The sequence below is a fragment of the Anarhichas minor genome, unplaced genomic scaffold (assembly GCF_050575085.1).
Source record: "Anarhichas minor isolate MPS153535 unplaced genomic scaffold, ASM5057508v1 ptg000058l, whole genome shotgun sequence".
NCBI lineage: Eukaryota > Metazoa > Chordata > Actinopteri > Perciformes > Anarhichadidae > Anarhichas > Anarhichas minor.
In genome coordinates, this window is record NW_027466504.1 from 2,247,749 (window position 1) to 2,267,820 (window position 20,072).

The 20,072-nt window shown below is 39.7% G+C and overlaps 2 protein-coding genes and 1 long non-coding RNA gene across 7 annotated transcripts; 2 read left to right on the plus strand and 1 right to left on the minus strand.

Annotated features, from left to right (window-relative positions):
• Positions 1 to 1,759: 1,759 nt before the first annotated feature.
• On the minus strand, positions 1,760 to 6,845 carry ppp1r35 (protein phosphatase 1, regulatory subunit 35). 2 transcript variants are annotated; one of them, XM_076076634.1, is made up of 7 exons: positions 6,688 to 6,834; positions 6,542 to 6,583; positions 4,889 to 5,126; positions 4,705 to 4,783; positions 3,158 to 3,282; positions 2,977 to 3,067; positions 1,760 to 2,213 (listed from the first exon to the last, which is right to left on the minus strand). In XM_076076634.1, exons 3-7 carry the CDS (start codon positions 5,123 to 5,125, stop codon positions 1,936 to 1,938), a joined length of 810 nt encoding a protein of 269 aa, XP_075932749.1. In that variant the 5' UTR covers position 5,126; positions 6,542 to 6,583; positions 6,688 to 6,834; the 3' UTR covers positions 1,760 to 1,935. The 2 variants fall into 2 exon arrangements, with proteins under 2 accessions (XP_075932749.1, XP_075932750.1); XM_076076635.1 differs by lacking the exon at positions 6,542 to 6,583 and having other exon boundaries at positions 6,688 to 6,845.
• Positions 6,846 to 8,048: 1,203 nt separating this feature from the next.
• Positions 8,049 to 19,305, plus strand: tk2 (thymidine kinase 2). 4 transcript variants are annotated; one of them, XM_076076632.1, is made up of 11 exons: positions 8,049 to 8,602; positions 8,712 to 8,807; positions 12,740 to 12,855; positions 13,175 to 13,249; positions 13,450 to 13,503; positions 14,036 to 14,125; positions 14,281 to 14,354; positions 15,441 to 15,529; positions 16,218 to 16,297; positions 17,147 to 17,227; positions 17,482 to 19,305. In XM_076076632.1, the coding sequence occupies exons 3-11, from the start codon at positions 12,799 to 12,801 to the stop codon at positions 17,566 to 17,568; spliced, it is 687 nt and encodes a 228-aa protein (XP_075932747.1). In that variant the 5' UTR covers positions 8,049 to 8,602; positions 8,712 to 8,807; positions 12,740 to 12,798; the 3' UTR covers positions 17,569 to 19,305. The 4 variants fall into 4 exon arrangements, with proteins under 4 accessions (XP_075932747.1, XP_075932748.1, XP_075932746.1 ...); XM_076076633.1 differs by having other exon boundaries at positions 8,051 to 8,602; positions 12,823 to 12,855; XM_076076631.1 differs by having other exon boundaries at positions 8,089 to 8,602; positions 12,818 to 12,855.
• LOC142932650 (uncharacterized) lies at positions 8,814 to 11,159 on the plus strand. Its single transcript, XR_012947509.1, has 2 exons — positions 8,814 to 10,388; positions 10,643 to 11,159. It is a non-coding gene; the product is annotated as an uncharacterized LOC142932650 (long non-coding RNA).
• Positions 19,306 to 20,072: the final 767 nt, after the last annotated feature.

Here is a 20,072-nt window from a genome sequence, read left to right on the forward strand (position 1 = left end):
ATATAACTGCATGTACAATATTTTTACACTTGAATAAACAATAATCAAATGCAGAGACAGTTATTTACCAATATGTTAGGAGTAGTTACATTTACACCGTCTTACATTTACAACCGGCCCTTTGAGGGCAACCGTAATGCTGATGTGGCCCAGAGTGAAAATGAGCTTGACACCCCTGGTTTAGGGCTTTCCCACTGTCAAATCGTCGAGTGTTTGAGGGCTCTCTGGCAGACATTTTGAGCTCTTTATGAAACCTTTCCGTAAGTCAGCATTAGATGCAGACTTTGCCTCAGGGAATTACCCACAAATCATTGCAATGTGACATTAAACACAGGGTAACAAGTGGACACATGGAGGCGTAAAAAAAAAAAAAAAAAGGTAAACAAAGAGGACGGCTTAAGTGTGTTCAGCCTGTCATATTAGATTTACTCAGAAACATTAAGGGTGAAAGATGGAACAAAAAAAAAAACATGAAATCAGAGGATATTTATTTATTTATTCATTTGATTTTGTCATCGAAGCTGTTTTGACAAAAACGAGTAAATAGATTATTTAAAATTACCTCTCATGCGAGGAAAGAGCCTGGAAGACGTTCAAATCAGGGAGTACAAAGTATAAAATAAATACCCACAATTGTCCATATTTTTTGTCGTTGTCATGGTAACGTGATATGTTGCACTAAAATGCTGTCCCATTCGTATTTACACCATTTCAAGCCCTCACAGTCTCTCACACTCAACCACAGGTGACGTCAGTAAGTCCTTGAGGGTTCAGGGTTTGAGGCTTTAGGGGGGACATTGGGATCGGGCCAACTACTACAGAAGGGATTGTCGTCATTCAAAGCACCCCTTAGCATTCCTGCAGAACAATACCATCAGTCTAAACAACAAGGGCCACAGAACTTGTTACATCGTGAAAGTATTCCATTACAGGCGGAAACATACAGATTGAACACTGTGTCTGCTACACAGATGCACGCACACTCTGCTGCACATTACTAGCCATGAGCGAGGATACACGAGAGCAGCCTTCACAGAAGTCTTTTAACGGCCAACACATAGTTTATCAGTTTTGATTGAACGATGCGACTCATCACTGAAGTTTCATATCAGAGTGAAGACAGATCACAGGTTAAATTCAAGTGCATTACTCTGTATCAAGTTTTATAATTCATGTTTTCTAATTCACCATCTGGTAAAACTATATGTTAATTGAAGGTCTGAACAAGAAAGGGACAGAAATATTTGTCTTTTTATGATCTTTTACTTAATAACTTTTATTATAAGAGAGAGCAGGAGAGTCTATGTGTCTGTCAGCAAGAAACACATCAGGCTGAGTGTCGAGTTTGTTATTAGTTGCATAATTTCAATGTTCCTCGAAAACAATTAGCCTCATAAATACTTTCCGGGTTCAAAAGAAACCATAATCATATTCTGTGTAATTAAATAATGACTTCACGATCAGAATATCTATAAATACAGACCCAAACAAGGAATAAATAAGACAAACGCAATCTGCAAATACAAATCAATCCTGCGCTTATAAACTGGTACAGAACACAGTATAAATACAGTTATATAAGTGGGTGTCTTTATTCGTATTAGTACAGTACCCAAGTGAGCAGACAAACTCCATCAAAAGTCTCTCCAGCTTTTAAAGCCGACTGACAGCTGATCCAGCTGTGATCGGCGGTCGCCGTTATCAGAAATGGACGCAAGTGAGGGAAACATGGATTCAATTAACAGACTTGAGATGTACCCTGTGTTTGAAAAGACTTTATTGGAAAAACAAAAGGTATCTAAATACAGATTTCAGTTTATATTAATAATTTTAAAAATGTGATCACTATTATTAATGATATCACACACACACAGTCTGACCTCAGTATCTACTGTCAATCAGAGCTCTCCCGTGTGCATGTCAGGGCATGGCCTCTCAGCATCTCCCTCTTCTGTGGAGGTCAAAGGTAGAGCAAGTGGGACATGGCAATGGGCAGGGCTTGTAGTTGACAGGCTCCTCCTCTAGTGGGACAGGTTTTTGTCTAAGGTGGTCAGAGGTCATGAAGAGGAGAAGAGAGGGCCCATCTGCTGCCTTGTTGCCAAGACAGGGCGGCAGCAGCCTATGCTGCAGCACCTGGCTGATCAGCTGATCTTCCTGCACCTCGACACAGACCAATGAAGCGAAGAGAAGCTGAGAGCGAGAGACATTCACTTCTACAGACAAAGACAGAGCGAAAGGAAGTAGAAATTTAAACAAGGTTGAGAAATAGAAAATGTATATGACCCTAATTGAGTTGAAGTTGAAAGTGAAATCGAACCACTAAAAGTCTATACAAACGAACATACTGTCAATCAATTATCACTTATGAACTTTGTCATAAGTCATAATTGAGAGAAATTATTGTTTTATGATTCTAAAAATTGTTTTTAGGAAATGCTGCATTGTATAAAATACAGGAATTTTCATGAAAAGAAAAACAGTCACGCTATTTATCATTTATACTTTATTTATGCATCACTAAAATAGGATGTTCTGAACAAAACGATGTGTGTTCCATGCAGTAAAAATATTTGTGTCTTAATAAAATGTGAGGTAAAGTGATTGCTGTATGTTTTAGTGCCATTTTGAGCATATTTTGAGAATTATCGGGATAATATTGTTAATCGCAATGTCTTTGGCCAGGATAATCGTGACATGAAATTTTCATAGTTGCATCCCTAGTGACGATATTTGCAAAGGAGTTCATTAGTTACATGGTGGTGCATTTTATAGTCAACCCCAATTTAAAACTAAAAATAATCTCCTCCGATACAGGTTAGGTTTGCAAGATAAATTACCATGGTGATCTAGCCAGGTAAAAAGAGAACCACCTCCGTGACTTTTCAAACTCAACTTTAGGCTCAACATACCTTGCTAACACATTCATCTTGCTTGAAATAAGGTAAATGAGAGGCACCCCTTTTGTGTGTGTGTTACCTTCAGTAGCTCTGGTGTTGATCAAGGTTTTGGTCCTCTCTGACCTACGTAGAGTCTCCTGAATGGCCTTCTGGGAGTTAAACTCAGCACCCTGCAGGACAACAGACAGGTTACCATGGGAACCAGCAGTTAATTAGCTCAGCTGTGATTTATAGATAACCTACTGCTAAAAAGTGTGAACCTGCAGGGACTGAAGCTCCGCCTTCAGAGCCAGAGTGGTGTTTAGCCCCACCCTCTCGAGAAAGCCTGGATCTTGATTGGATACTGTCAATCTGCCACCACGGGACTCCACCCATTGTCTGGGGGCTACATAAAGCCAGATAAGAGTAAGAAACAACAGTTGTTATTGATTATTCCATTGACCAGCAACCAGTGTTAGCTCTATTACAGTCTATAGTTTTTACTTTGAACAATGATGGATTCATTTGTGTACAGGAAGCTGCAGCAACTCCTGTTTTGTCACATGGGCTGCTGTTGCGCTTCTGTGAAAGAAGGTCACAATCTCTCTGATCTTTGGAGGAGGTGAGAGATCCACTGCACTGCCGTCTCTTTCTGAGACACTAGATTAATGACATTGGCCTATTTGTGTGATTACAGTCAGCTAGCGTTGTGTAGCCCGTGAAGTCCGGCTGTCTGCTGTCAGAGGAACAGCGGGTGCTTCGGACTTTTGTTTTCTTTAACAAAGCAGGAATTATGGTCTGTCGAAATGGGCTCGTGAATGAGTAGTGTCACAGGGCTCAATAGCAGAGCAGGGCCGAGATCCTTCTTGTGGCACTCAGGCAACATGACGTTAACCTCTCTTCAGTTGGGCCTAATAAGCCGCCCAGCTGCAATGATAACCTGATGAATAAACAGGTGAAATCCATCATTCATCACCTGCTTCAGTGGAAGCGCAAAACAGGCAGTTCCCAGTTCAAGTTTCAAGTTCCGATCTTGGAGCGTACAGACTTGCCTGTTAATGTGGCCTGACATGATCGGATGACAAAAGTTGCATTGAAAAGACAAGTGTAACCACAGCCTCAGGTCATTTGGCCCTTAACAGAGACCTGCATTCATTTTGACAGGCTGTTGCGTTATGAACGCTATCTCACATTGTAACATATTAGCCTACATTTTTTGTAGAGCTTCATATCGATTTACATTTAAAATGTATGTTTGGGGCTACACTCAAAACAATCAGGTTTAAGCCTCAAAAAAATGCCGGCACCGATGCTACAATGCATAATGAACATTTTGATAAAGCACATCCAATAACAAAAATAATACTAATAATAAATTACTACAAAAAATATATTTAATAATAACAATCATAATGCTGAGTTCTCCTAGGGGGTTAAAATTCGGCCAGGTCTGGTTGCAGACGTCTATGTGGTTACCACAGCAACCCATGCAGATAGGTCGGTGATGTCTGGACACAGAAAGATGATCTGATCACTTGCACATAGCAGTGCAGACAGTCTGTCTTCAAATCGGATTTGCCTGCAGTCTGAACGTAGCCATGGTCTGAGAGTGTTATCTTATAAGATGTGTAGCAATGTACTTGCGTCTGTCTGGACACAAGTACATTTGGTGTTACACAACGTGGGGGCTTGGCGTGAAAATCACAACTGCGTAGATCTGAAACTAGCAATGACAGTTGCCGTCGCTTTGCGCCGGGTGTAAAATAGGGCCCTCAGTCATAATTGTCAGACTGGTTACAGTGGTGACGTCCTCTGCTCCACCTCTGACCTCTGATTGGCTGCTTAAGTGGGATGTCTCTACTCTGCTCCAGTGTTACCGCGAGATCCACCGGCTCGTCAAAAAACACCTGCAGAACAGACACAGAATGAAGTCATTACACCCTCGCACACACCAGGACTACAGGGTGACATCGTCACAAAAACATACTAGGACTAAAAGATAATGTCATCACCTGTATGTTTGCCCCTCTTCCCGTCTGTCCTTGGGGGAAGGGCTTCAGCTGTGATTGGTCACTTTGCTGACCAAACTTCAGTGGGCTGGGCTTCATGTGTATGCGGCTGGGCTTGGGAGCGGAGCTGGGTGTGGCGGACAGGTCGAGCTCAGGACAGTGAATCGGAGAGGAGGAGGAAAGGGGAAAAGGGGCAGGGTGAGGAGAGGGGGTAGGAGAGAGGAAGGAGGAGGAACTCATCCTGACAGGAAACAATAGAGACATTGATTTTCAGTGGAATGTGCCCAAAAAAGAAAATGTTTGTGCAGTTTATCTTGGAACATTTTATTTTCGTTTACTGGAGTACTTAAGATAAATGACAATATACCAAGGACCTTGAGACAACACCGCCACGACCAGCCAGACCAAATGCCACTGAAAGTGGAGTCGACTGCCCAAAGAGGAGAGCCAGGATGGAAGCTAAGTTCACAGAGCTAGGACCTAAGGCCCCACGATCACACCGAGACACGTCGCTAGAAATGTGTCGCCAGCAAAATCATTGTTTCTCTATGGCACGCTGGTGTGCCAATGACTACATACATGAATAGGCGACTTACTTACATATCTACACACATTCCACCTATTACATCCCTAAATATTATACACATACACCCAGTGTATCCCCTTAGCAAACCACCCCACACCCCAAGAAAGCGACCTTTCCCATCTTTGAGTGTGGCCACTTGATTCGGCTCACCCACCAAAGTGTCCTCAGAGCGCACATACCTACATGTATACTGTGCATACATGCAGGCATGTGTATAGTGTGCTCACACACATAAGTACACTCACATACATTTACTCTCTCATTTTAGTCAAATAACCATTTCCATGTTTAAACCAATGAAATGCAACATTTTAGATTCATATACATTATATTAAAGAATCATAATTAGTGATGCATTAATGAGTTCATCGCTTTAATGTTGCAGCTGGTAAAGGTGGGGATCTACTATATAAACTGCAAGGCAGCTGAATTTAAAATACATCAGTTGATTTGTATTCTGTATTCTCAATCGGTACAGTAAAAGTAACTAAAGTAATGAAATAAAAGTAGACGGAAAAGGTACAGTATTTCCGCATGAATTGTAGTAGAGTACGAAGTAGAATAGCATAACATGGAAATACTCCATCAAGTACAAGTAGCATTATCTCAAAATTGTACAAGTTACAGTATTTGAACAGTATTTGAGTAGCTAACGTTAGTTAAGTGTAGCGATGTTTTGTTACTTTTCACCAATGGTGTGTGGAATATTGTTGTCATTTGATCCCGTTAGTATCGTTATATTTAGGTCAATAAACCGTAAATCAAACTTAATCTGTTGGTTTACAGATAACTATAACGTTAGCAGTTCAATTACGCTCTCAGTTAGCGTGTTAGATAGCACATTAAACTAGTCTTTAATCGTTGACGCTTGAATACAGATGGTACAGTTAGCCCTGTAATCTTAGTGAACAAATGCAACTAGCTTCCACTTGCTGAGTTTTTAGTTACTAGCTAAATCCTACGTCAGTCTCCGTTAGTGTTAATCAGACTGTTTGGCTTGTCTATTTTTTTCACAGAGTATATTGAAGCTGATACAGTTAGCTTGTACAACTAACATATTCTTGTGTTACCTGATTTAGTCCGATCGGAAAATATCCTTAGAAACACCAGACCTAGAGAGCATACAAAAGTCGCTCTCTGAAGATGATCTAACGTTAAACGTTTTTATTATCCGAAGATTTCAGGACAGTTATCATCCGTTTCTATTTTAAATTACCCTCCTCGCACTCTTCTTCTTTGGTTTTACCGGCCGACTACGGGTACATCCCAAGTCTCTTATTTGTAATTTCCTCGCTCCTCGATCCTCGCTTGAACCGGAAGTTGTTCTGCACCGCCATATTGACGGCCGTCCCAAAGCTCTTATTTAGCTCGGAGGAGTGAGGATCGAGGAGGGAGGAGGGATCTCCGAGGAGCCATGCGCGAGGACCCATGCGCGAGGACCCACGAGAACAGCCTTCCAGGAAGTGTCGGCCACACGCCCCCTCATTGAAAGAAGAAGAAACATTCCTTTATTAGTCCCACAGTGGGGAAATTATTCTCTGCATTTGACCCATCCCTGTATATATAGGGTTGGGTGGGCTGCCAATGACAGGCGCCCGGGGAGCAGTTAGGGGTACAGTGTCTCGCTCAGGGACATTTCGACACAGGACACGGTGCAGCCGAGGATCAAATCGGTGACCTTTCGGTTGCCTCTCTACCCAGTAAGCCACTGTCGCCCCCAAAGAAAGACAAGAATTGTCTGATTGTTCATCAGTTATGTGATTGGACGCTGCAGCCGACATTGATACGATTTTTTTTTTCAACAGGTAAACAGTGAAGACGGATCGCAGATTAAACTCAAGCTTTATATTTGATTAGTTTTCTGATCTGGTTTAAATATATGTTCATTGTAGGTCTAAGGGACCACAAATAACTTTCCAAATCTATTAGAAATATTTGTCTTTTCATGATCTGATATTTCCCTCAATAACTTTTATTATGGATACAATTACTGTCAGAGAGAGCTTTTTACATAATGTATCATCATTTAAATCAGTCACGTGAGGCTGATAGTTCCTGAGTGTCGGGTTTGATGAGTTTTATAATTTAAGTTTAACCTGAAACATGGAGCCTAATAAATTAATGTTAGTATTCAAGATAAACCATAATCATATTCTGGGTTAATTAATAATGACACCACAGTCACAATTTCAAAACGTACAGACGCAAATAAGTCATAAATAAGTCAAATGCATTCTGCTGGTAGAACGCAGCAGAGCGCTTCTAAATAGAACACAGTTTGTTAAAGAGGTAACAGGCTACAGAGAGAAAACACCTCTACAGTGATGATTACTGTGTCTTTATTAGTTATTAGTATTATTAGTTACTAGTACATCATTATATGCAGATGATGGAGTAATATGGAAGAGGGGAAAAAATGTTGATTTATGTGATGAAAATTATACAGAAAGCTGAAAAGTATACAGAAAGCAATAGTCAATGTAGAGAAATGGTCTTATGAATGGGGATTTAAAATGTCAGTTGAAAAGTCATACTATATGCTGATTACCAAAAAGAAAATGGGTTATGGACAGGGGTCAACATTATACAGTAAGCCCATGGATAGAGCTAGAATATTGAAATATCTTGGTTTATGGTTTGATGAAAAATATACATGGAAAAATCATATTGAAAACATTGAGACCAAATGTAATAAGGTGTTAAACGTAATAAGGTGTGTGGTCGGATTTGAATGGGGAGCTGATAAAGAAGCATTACTACATTTATACAGGGCTTTGATGAGAATTTATATGGAATGGTTGCATGGTGTACGAAGCAGCAGCAAAAAGTAATCTTGAAAAAATAGATAGACTACAATACAGAGCCATACGACTTAGCTTGGGAGCAGTTTTTTTGTTTTTTTTGGGGGAGGGGGGCGTTGTTTTGTTTGTTTGTTTTTGTTTTTTAATTTATAAATAACATTATTATTGTGTTTAAATGATAACTGTCATAAAGTCATGATGTTACACACTCCGGTACAGTAGGTGGTGGCATGCACCTAAACGTTGGTTTGTAGTCCGCCAATAAACTGAAAGAAGAAGAAGAAGAAGAAGAAGAAGAAGAAGTCCTGTTCGACATGCAATCGACAAAAGGTCTGCCGATAAATGTGCAGCGATATGTTGGTGGCTGGTGGTAGTGTAACGTTAATGTCCAGGTGTGTTAGACTCATATTGGTTAAATGTGCTGTTACTCTGCCATCAGTTCGTGGTGCTGGATATAGAGGGATAGATGTATCTGCCGGGTGCCTCAGACTGATCCAGAGCCGAGCTCGCAGCAGCCCGCCGTACGTTACTACAGGTCAGTGGTGTGGCCTTTGGGTTCCAGTTAGTGTACTGGGACACAATATATTATGTGCAACACACACAGATTCATTTCACGTGATGTGTATAGAATGAAGTCGAACTAAAGGTACGATACCCAGCCCTAGCAGCGTACATTGGCCATTTCCATTTGATCATGTTTCAGTTAAACAAGAGCTATTCAAAATATTCGACCTACGCTGTCGTTAGCCGGTGTTACGTCCCTACTGGTTTCTGGACCTACTGGTTTCCCTTCCGTGCGTGTGTTGTGTTCGCTTAACAGCTGCAGCGGTTTTCTGCCTCTGTCGCCTGATTCGTCACACATTCACAAACATATTGCTGGAGATCTAAAAGACACATCTCATATCCATTGCAGGGGTTACGATTGTATAAGTGAGCACTGCATCACAGCCACGTATGAAGAAATACATAGAAGAAAATACACTTATGGAAAGATCGCAACAACCTGGATTCAAACTCTGTCGAGCAAAATAATAATAAACCCAAAGACGGTCGCGCTACACGGTCCGCCACTTACTCTGACAGATGCATCAGTCATTCAAGTATTTATCCATTAGCTCATACCTCGTTACTGCCCAGGGAACGTTTTGGTTTAGGGTGAACTGAAACAACTGGTTTCCTTGGGCATCTCTCCGAATACTTCCAAACATATTTATCAATGCTTTTTCGCGTGGCTTCGACCGTACACCACCAACGCATTTTGACGAAAACAAATGTATTTTTGGACGATTATACAGTGACGATCGTACTTTGAAAATACACTAAATAATTGCCAACTCTTGTCTCCGAAATGAACTTACTTTGTTGACAAATTCTTTGCCACGGTTGGTCAGATTGCCCAATGTGATGCCTGCCAGAAAAACAGGACCTCTATGATGGAGAAAATTCAGTATAACCCGTAGAGGTGAATAAACATTAAATTTAACATGTTGTATGAAGTCTTGTTGGTGTAAGCTTTGGTTTGCATTCTAAGGCCCTGTCCGCACTACTCCGTTTTTACTCCGTATTTGCTACGTTTACACTGAGCGGCCACACTACGCCGGAGTTTTGGAGCACCCTAAACGGAGGAATCTGAAAACTCCGCCGAGGCTGGAGGTATTTGAGAACTCCGGGGTTGCGTTTGCGTGTGGACAGTCGGATACGGATGTGCTTAGAAAAAATTACGCCCACACCCGTGTTCGCTACTGGATTGGTTCTTGGCAACCATGACGTCTCCGTCCCTGATTCGTCACACTCACTATCACGTGACCCGTACCCGGAAGAAAACAAACTGGGCTACCAGCGATTAATTTCAACATGTAACTAATTGCAAGCGTAGCTGCTAGCACAACAGCTACATGGTGTTGCTGCTAGCACAACAGCTAGCAGCAGCTAGCAGCTGTTGTGCTGTAAAAGTCTGCATTTCTGTGGAGGAAGCAGCTGTTATTGGAGTGATTAGCGAGCGGCGTGACCGGCATCAGCCCTATGGAGCAGCTCGTTGTTTTTAGATTATAATGAGAAGACACGCTGCACTAACGTTTTACTTCTTCCGTTTGGTAGCCTTGAGATACCTTAGTCTGTAAGTATGTATTTATGAAGCATGAAAATATGTACGTAGATACATTATATTCGCGTGTTTAGTATAACATTTGTGTTGTATTTAAATGCTAATCGCGGTTAGCATTTCTCCATTGGCGGTAATGTTACAGTTAGCTTAGAAGCTAGCTAGGCGGACATGTTACATGCTGGCTATATCATGGATTGTTGTTTTGTATTCATGTAATATGTATAGGGACAGTTTGTAAAGCCATATTTCATATTGTGTTTCCACAGTTTTACAAATAAGAAAGATTCACACTGAAGTCTTGAAACTATTCTATGGATTCCATGGTCTTTATTTCACGGATCTACTGTTAGCGATCTGCTAAGCTTTCCTGCACGAAGCAAGAGCAGAATATAGTGAGAGACGTGTGTTGACCACCTTTATGGACCACCTTTATGGACCCATATTCTAGTAAACGTTTATGTGTAAGTGTTGATTTTAAAGTAAATTTGATGTGAGAGAGAGAGACAGACCCGCAGCGCTATAATGCTAATCGCGGTTAGCATTTCTCCATTGGCGGTAATGTTAAAATTAGCTTAGAAGCTAGCTAGGCGGACATGATGTTCAGAGCTACTAGTGAGAACAGACATCAACAACACGGAGGAAACGAATGAGAGACCACATTGATGGACCCATAATCTAGTAAACGTTTATGTGTAAGTGTTGATGTTAAAGTACATTTGGAGAGAGAGAGAGAGACCCGCAGCGCTGTAACTATGTCTGAAAAATAAAACTTATAAAACTTTCCACGAACTGTGTCTGTTTGAGTTTATAGAGGGAGATTTTAGAGGAAGATCTTAAGTATCAAATACAACCTTTCATTATTAAAGACTACTTTATTACTGTCGTATTTTTTTTTTTTTAACTAAGCAAGCAATCCACTTCCTGTTTACACCATCGCGCGCATGCCCAGTGTACGTTAATGGTCACGTGCTGTCCGCCTTCGAAGGCTGCCGTGTGGACGCAGATCAACTCGAGAATGATGCTGAAACTCCCGTGTGGACGGAGATCGTTTCTATTTGACAAATCTGCATCCAAGGAGAAACGGAGTAATGTGGACAGGGCCTAAGGTGAATGAGCCCTTCAGACTAGTCTGGATGGATCTAGTTGGCAAGCTGAAATGCACCAACAATGGTTACGTATGTGTGTGGACTACACAAAGTGGCTAGAAGTCTACCATCTAACAACTAAGAGAGCTGAAGTAGTGACATTGTGCATAATATATATTTTTTAAGCATGGCACCCCAAAACGTATCCTGACCGACCGAGCAAGAGTTCGCAATTATTTAGTGTATTTTCAAAGTACGATCGTCACAAAAGTACATTTGTTTTTGTCAAAATGCGTCGGTGGTTTATGGGCAAAGCCTCGCGAAAAAGCATTGATAAAAAGGTTTGGAAGTGGTCGAAGATACGCCCCAGGGAACCAGTTGTTTCAGTTCAGCCTAAACCAAAACGTTTCCTGGACACTGATGAGGTATGACTTGGTGAATAAATTACTGAATGTCTGTAAAATTGCCAAGTACAAGTGGCGGAGTGCGTAGCGCGTCCGCCGTAGGGAGTTTTACTGTTTTGCTGGACAGAGTTCGAATCCAGGTTGTTGCGATCTTTCCATAAATGTATTTTCTTCTATGTATTTCTTCATACGTGGCTGTGATGCAGTGCTCACTTATACAATCGTAATCCCTGCAATTGATATGAGATGTGTCTTTTACATCTCGAGCAATATGTTTGTGAATGTGTGACGAATCAGGCGACAGAGGCAGAAAACCGCTGCAGCTGTTAAGCGAACACAACACACGCACGGAAGGGAAACCAGTAGGTCCAGAAACCAGTAGGGACGTAACACCGGCCAGTATTGCAAGGGAATAGTAGCGTTATGCGATTAACCAGTCTATATGTACATCCCATACAGTGATTGAGGTTTTGCGACTTCCCCTAATGATTAGTCCAGCCTTAATTCTTTTTTGAAGTTCTTCAAAACTTGGTTTAGTATTTACATAAGCCAGTTAAGCAAATTGGGCATTATAATGACATTGTCATTGACAATGACTTTTGTTATTTTTTATTTTTTTACACATACATAATGGGTGAAGAAAAAGGGCAACAAATTATGCACATTTTTATCAGATTGTAGATGTAAAAACGCATGTTAAAGCTCTCATATTACATCACTTTAACTTCATAGTCATTGTTTCATTTCCAACCCAATGCCCTAAAATACAGAGCCACAACAACCCTATCACCATAAGATTTCTTTACTATATTATACACTGTACCATACCTTTTGTGCATTGTAACATTGTTCTGTTCCTCTGACATTGCTGTAGCCTACTGATCTGAGAGAGGCCAGCACTGGGAGTTGTTGGAAGTGAAGTCTTGTCTGACTATGTTGTCTTCCTTCCAAGGCAAGCTGGTGCAGAATGGGATGGATAAGAAAGCAGTGGTGAGTCTTCACTGTATGATCTGTAATCTAATAATCTGTTTTTTCCCCTGGAGTCATTCAACCGTTTAAAGTTTAAAACTTTGAAAATTCATAACAAAACAGTCATACGTGGTCGCACTTTCTAACTTTCACCAGCAGACGCACTCATAATGATGGCTGCAGTTTCTAGTTTTTAATTATTACCCATTTTACAGTGATTAAATACTAATCATCATGCGTCACATACCAAAATACATGCTCATATCATAGCTATGTCCCTTTTCGTCATCATTTTTGTGGACCAGCCTGTTAACAAATGTCCCTCTGTCACTGTTTTCAGATTTGCATTGAGGGGAACATTGCCAGTGGGAAAACGACATGTCTGGAGTATTTTGAAAAAACTAGCAATGTAAAGGTACAACAAAACAAGTCCTTATACAGTTATATTGTGCATAATGTTGATTTGTGTGCACATGCTCCCACCAGGAGGTTCACATTCAGATGAAAATTTGATTATTTAATCCACTGTTTCAGTACAGCAATGTTACTGTTGAGTCATGACCCTGGACATTGGAAATGTTCATTAATGAATTTGCTTCTCTTTTTTGGTTCCAGGTCCTTACAGAGCCAATTTCTAAATGGAGGAATGTCCGTGGACACAACCCTCTGGTATTGTACATGACGGTGTTGTTATCATTTTTGTTATCCTTTTGACCTGACAATCAGACTTTTTAAATCCGATCAGACCTAAAATTATTTGCAGGATAGGTTCTGGGAGCGATAAAATAGGACTTTTAAAATGATTTTTAAAATGAAACAAAACTAAAGATGTGAAGAGCTACTAGAGGGGCTGCATTGTTTGTTGCAAGAATCTGAGACGGACAACCTACCTACATGGTTAAATACCAGTAGAGGGAAGAGAGAAAATTAGTTTTCTGACTCTATTGTGAACTGACCTTTTAATTTCATGGCAATCTAGTTGATTTGGATATGTCCTGTGGTACATAAATACAAGTGAATTTTGTACTAATGGTGGCACTATGTTCAGAAAAGTCGCCAAAAATTATCAGGATCCATCCTCTGGGGACCATTTTCCAGCAAAACCACGTGGAAATACATCCAGTGGTTTGTCCAGTAGTCATTTAATTTTCTGTATATCTTCCATGCTGGTCGTGTTAGCTGTGTGTTTCTGTCAATGCAGGCTCTGATGTACCAAGATCCTGAGCGCTGGGGCATCACACTGCAGACATACGTTCAACTCACCATGCTGGATACACACCTGTCAGCCATAGTAAGTGTACTGTTCGCTAGAAACACACCAATCTTATTGTGTACGCAATGTCAACCTGCATTGCTGACACATTGGTAGTTGTGGACTGGTGATGCAAACATATGACCTCATCAGAAAATCAGCTGTATGTACTTCAAGTTTCTTGTGGGTTCCAGACAGCCCCTGTCAGGATGATTGAGAGGTCCATCTTCAGTGCCAAGTACATCTTTGTGGAGAATCTCTTCAGAAGGTATCTGTGGTTTGAGAAACTTCCACTCCTGGATCAGACCAAAACATTGTATGAATCAATGCATATAGAATATAATTTCAGCTTACCTCTCATGCTTGAGGGATTCTGTTGCAGAACAGTTCAAGCTTTATGTCTATATAATACCAGGGGTGTAACAATATATGTATTGGTATTGAACTGTTTGGTACGGGACGTTCAGTTCTACATGCGACATCCTCTCAGTACGCCCTTTGACCCAAACAGCTGTTTGTGTCTACTTCTTGCACACACCAAACAGAAATTCTGGAGTGCTAGTTTTCCGTGGAAAGTCTTGACAGCACACCACTTGCTGTCAACTGTAGCAGCGCTGCAGCATGCTAGTTGGTTACACCCGGTAAGCTGGGTTAACCAAGCTCAAACTGTATGTGGACCACACTCGATCGTAGACAATACAGATTTAAAGCATACGTATGGTTAATGTGCTTGAGGTCCGCTACAATGTGAGTTCACATTTGCATTTAGTCAGTCCATTGTACTCATTTACGTGAAATATGTGTGGGACGGGGACTGACAGGAACAATTTCTCTGCACAAGAGAGCTCCCTATACTACGACTGCAGAGGACATTTTCAGCTCAGGTTCAAACTGCACCATCTTTTCATTAAATACATTTGAGAAGTTGAAAATTTGGGTCGCGGCTTGTCATTAAGGGGTGATGGTGGGTCCCGCAGTGAGACCAGTTGAGAACCACTGGTCTAGATGAAGTTCACAAATTCTGAGAATTTTGTCCTGATAACGGAATTTTTGACACCAGTTTGAAATCTACCTTCAACACACCCCTGTAGATTCACAGGACTTGAGAAGTCAGTTGAAGCCTTCTTTGGTTTTTCACTTGGCAGATAGCTCAACAAGATTATGACTGGCCCTTGGTGTTGAAGGTTGTGCGTTTGAGCTTTTGGAGGTGTAGAATAAATATGCTAATGCCTACTCAGGCATTTTGCTGTGTGAGTTAGAGACACATGATTTCAAGGTTTACTAATCCTTCTTCTTTCTCTAAATGCCCGGACCTACTCACTGCGCAGCAGCTATAATTGTTTGTTTTTTTCAGTGGGAAAATGCCAGAGGTGGACTATGCTGTTCTCAGCGAGTGGTTTGATTGGATCACAACTAACATTTCCATTCCTGTTGATCTGATTGGTAAGATTACACAATACAAAGAAAAACAAACACACATTTGATTGAGGTTTATACAATTTAAACTCATAGAAACATAGAGAATACAATTACATTACAATAAGAACATTGACTGGAAACTGAAATCTGTATTTTTTTTAAACGATGATAATCGCTATCCACCTGTATGGTAGAGTGTGGTGGTGTTTTCATACTTTGTTCTAAAAAATGTAGATCAGGTCTGTCTTGTTACGCCTGTCTGGTTGCACACATCACACACTGTCGTCTGTCAATGACTGCAGCATAAAAAACATGCCTTAAACTATAACATTAAACAATAATTTGATTTATTTTTTAGACTGAAAGCATATATTGCCAAAATGTTTGTTAAGGAATCAGAAGCAGAGTCTGAGTTAAAGTTGGTTTATTCTACTGTGGATGTGATGGCAAATTGGCAACTTCTGCATGCCTACCCTGATTTTAAATGAAGAAATTATGAGTGCTTATAGGCATCATATCCTTTCTTGCAAGTCTTTTGCCACTGCAAAAGGTCATCTTCCACAGAAATTGCACAGAGCAAGTAATTTTCAGCCATCCCCCATATGTACCACACAATCAGCTCCCCCACATTCAGTCATGAAAACATGATATACTCCCTCTGTCTGATTTGAATTTGTTAAACAATCACATTACTTTTCTTCTCTGGCTCCAGTCTACCTGCAGACATCTCCTCAGACCTGCCATGAGAGGTTAAAGCAGAGATGCAGAGAAGAGGAGAAAGTAATTCCATTGGTGAGGACACGCATTCAAACATATGGTTTCACTTCGCAGAAAAGAAACATTGTCAACTAACTTAAAGGGAAATCAGTGGGGTTTTTTTAGAGTGTGAAGATAAACATTTAGTGAATTGGTCACTATTTGTTTTGTGTTGTTTTTATTGTTAATTGATGAATTTACAGTTTTCTGCTGTGATATCCTCTGATAGCTCATCAAGGAAACAACTCCAGTGGATTTACTTCCCACTTTTCTGTAATCATCAGGAAAATATTGGGCATTCTGGTGAAAGGTGCGTTCCAGTTTGACCAGAAAGTAATTGGAATCAACATTGGCATATAGCCAATGTGGAACTAATTTAAGTGAAACACATCCTAATACAGACGTTCTATTTTTTTAATAATAGATGGGTTTCAGTTTTATAGCCTATTGTGACATGTAGCCTTTTGGAAAAGTGTTTGTTTATGTTAATGTTTGAAATGTTCCTGATGTTATAATAAAAAAATAGTTTACCAAAGTTGACAGTGCAAATGCTACTTCAGTCTTAGGAGGACTGTGTCTGTAGGAATTGTCTTTGACACTCGCACTACAATTTATATATATCGGTTGTGTTGTTGGTCGTTTTGTTTGTTGGTTGTTTTGTTTATATGGTCAGACAGATACCATACTATTGTTTAAATGTATAATTTATAAACCTGAGATTTGCACCTTGTTTTTGTTTGTTTGTTGCTTTTTATTTTTAATTATGTTTTTATACTATTGTACTGTGCTTATTGTTATGCACCAATCACCAAGTCAAACTCCTTGTATGTGCCAACATTAAACATAAATGCAATGAACCGATTCTGATCTGATTCCGTTCACCAGGAGTATCTTGAGTCCATCCACCAGCTGTATGAGGACTGGCTCATCAAGCTTAACTCCTCCCCTCTACCGGCTCCTGTCCTGGTGAGTGCCCATTCACATCCTGGCAGCTATTTGCTTTGGTTTGTATAGATATTGAATGTACAGATTAAACTTTTATCACCAAGCTATAACCAAATGTGTTTCCACTTCATCCCTCTTGTTATGCAATGTTATTGATGTCCTGGTGTAATAGTGACCTTAAAATCATTTATTTTGTCTCCGCACCTGCTGGTCTGTAATTCTTTATTATGTATGTATGTGTGTGTGTGTGTGTGTGTGTGTGTGTGTGTGTACAGGTGATTCCTGCTGACCATGACCCCCAGAAGATGCTGCAGCAGTTTGAGGAAAACCGTGAAAAGATCTTAGCTGCAAGCTATCGCTGATACCCAAACATACAGTAACACATACGCACACACACACACACAGAATTCTAAGATTTAGATTATAATTTTTTATAAATTTGTCTCTACATGGGACAACGTTGTATCCAACTACAGCTTAGCGAAGATGTGTTCATAAGGGCTAATTCTCAAAATAAGTAGCTTTTAATTACAAACACTTCTTGTTAAATGCATTTGTGTGTACAGTGTACAATGTTGAAATGCTTCAGAAAAAGAACTAACTCCAGACCAGGTAAAATATTCAATTGACCCTCAGCTTTTCATTAAGAGACTTGAGTGTTTCTTAACGGAATCCGAAAAGCTCAAGTGTTTTTCAGAGCAGACTTCCACTTCAAACTGTGAGGTTAAACTGATTAATTTGACATCGTGGCAGTTTTTTGTTTACCTTTTATATATAAGTTCTCTTTTTATTTCACTCTGTAATGTAATGCACTCAAAGATTATCCTTAGAACTTGTCCTTGATGTGTTTGGGTTCCAAACCTCAATGAGTCGGATCACATGATGTGGTCAATGCAATGGTCAATGCAGATTGCAATTCTTGACCTCGGGTACATGTATCAGTAACTACCACCATTCCACCTGTTAGAAATATTTATTATAATAAAAAAAAATGTCATGATGAAGACCATGTAGGGTTTAAATGTTTCTCTGGAATTCCTTTTAAGGAAGGTAACTTTGTTCTTTGTTTACATCTGTAATCCCATTGTTTGATTTTAAGCATATTTTGCTCTTTTGTGTTGGTCAGATGTGTTAGTTGAAGGAGTTGGAATAAAATATCAGATGTTTAGATATCAAGGGGTAATGTGCCACTAGCTTACTGATCATAGATGTAGCCTGACAAACACTTTCAGGACCATATATAAAAAGAATATTCCTTTTAATTTTAAGTGCAGTTTTTTTTCATTCCTACACATATTGTAATTTTTCCATTGCTCTTTTAAGGAAATGAACAATGATTGTTCAGCAGAGAGATCTCTTTTTTTTTTTTTTTGCTGTACAAGGAGTTGGATTTACTGTCAAAACCAAATTTAAAGGACTTCGTTATTTTATATTAATAAAGCAAGTGGTGTTCAATCAAAGTACATACAAAGTAATGAACACACAAAAAACCTCGGGCAGGTACAATTATTCAAGCTGGTTGTTGTCATATATTATTTTTATTTTTTTTAATTTAATTTTAATATAGATTTTTGCAGGGACAATGCACAATTAACACTGATTGCACAAGAGTTAGCTAGAAGCTAATCTGCATATGTTGACCCTGGGCAGGTAGACACAAAAGATAACCACATGGCAAAAAAATACACTTCCCAACCCCAGTTCAGAAAGACAGTCACCCATAAAAGATGCTCTAGTCCCAATGGTACTGCCACTACCAGGATAGGCCAGGCATCCTTTTGGAGGGGGTACGAGATTATGAATATTTTTAAACATCAGGCATATATCTGAGTAAAGAAAAGAAGTTATCAAATTGAGGAAATTCAATTTTTTCAGGATGTTATATTTCTGCTGATCCCTTTTTTTTTGTTTTTTGAAAATATCTAATACTGTTAATAGAGTGAGTACACAGGCTTGAGTGTTATGCAATCAAATAGTGATGAAAAATCATTGTAGCAAATTGACAAAACAAAACTGACATGGACAACTGGTACCTGGTACTGGTTCTGTAAGTTTAACAACAGTCAAATAAATGAGCTGAGTGAATCAGCAAATGAGCAGTGGAGTTGTCAGTATTTATACAGTGACAAACAAAGAGATCGGAGAGGGGCTGACAAATAAGATCAGAGATGGGGGTGAGTAACACATTCTCTTGAAATGGTGCAAAGACAGCATCTTCAGAAGATGACAGCAATTCAGGCCAGCTTGTCTTGTCCTGTCCTTGAACATTGTAAGGCACCAATAGTTTGCTATTTGCAAAGACATGAAATGTATTTAAAGAGAAGTAAAACATACTGTCTGTATGTACGTCTCTTCACATTTTCTGCTTGATCACTGATAAAAGACAAATGATATGGGGGTCAGGAAACGTACAGTAATGTGCCTGTGGAAGAATACATGGGGTCGGGAAATTTCCAGTACACTCTTACCTTGTTCAAATTCAATTTAACATTACTGATGGCCCTTTTTCAAAGACATGTTTGTGTTATTATACATATTTAACATGTGTCAAGGATGTGATGACTTCATTATTTAAAATGTCAGCAATCCAACACCTTGCTCATTGCAGCTGTCAGCATCTTCTTTAGATCCAATCAATTTAATATAGAAAGATGTGAAAGTAAAACATTATGAAAACTGTGACAAATGCCATCTTAAAATCTAAAAACACAGCTCCAACAACAACACCTTTAACTTTTGATTTGTTAAAAAAAAGGCTATTTGCTGTTTATGTCAAATTATGCTTTAGGAAACCAAATTGCATTGGATGTAGAGTAACTTCCCCTTCATTGAAATGAGAGACAAACTACCTTTTCTGCATTTTTAA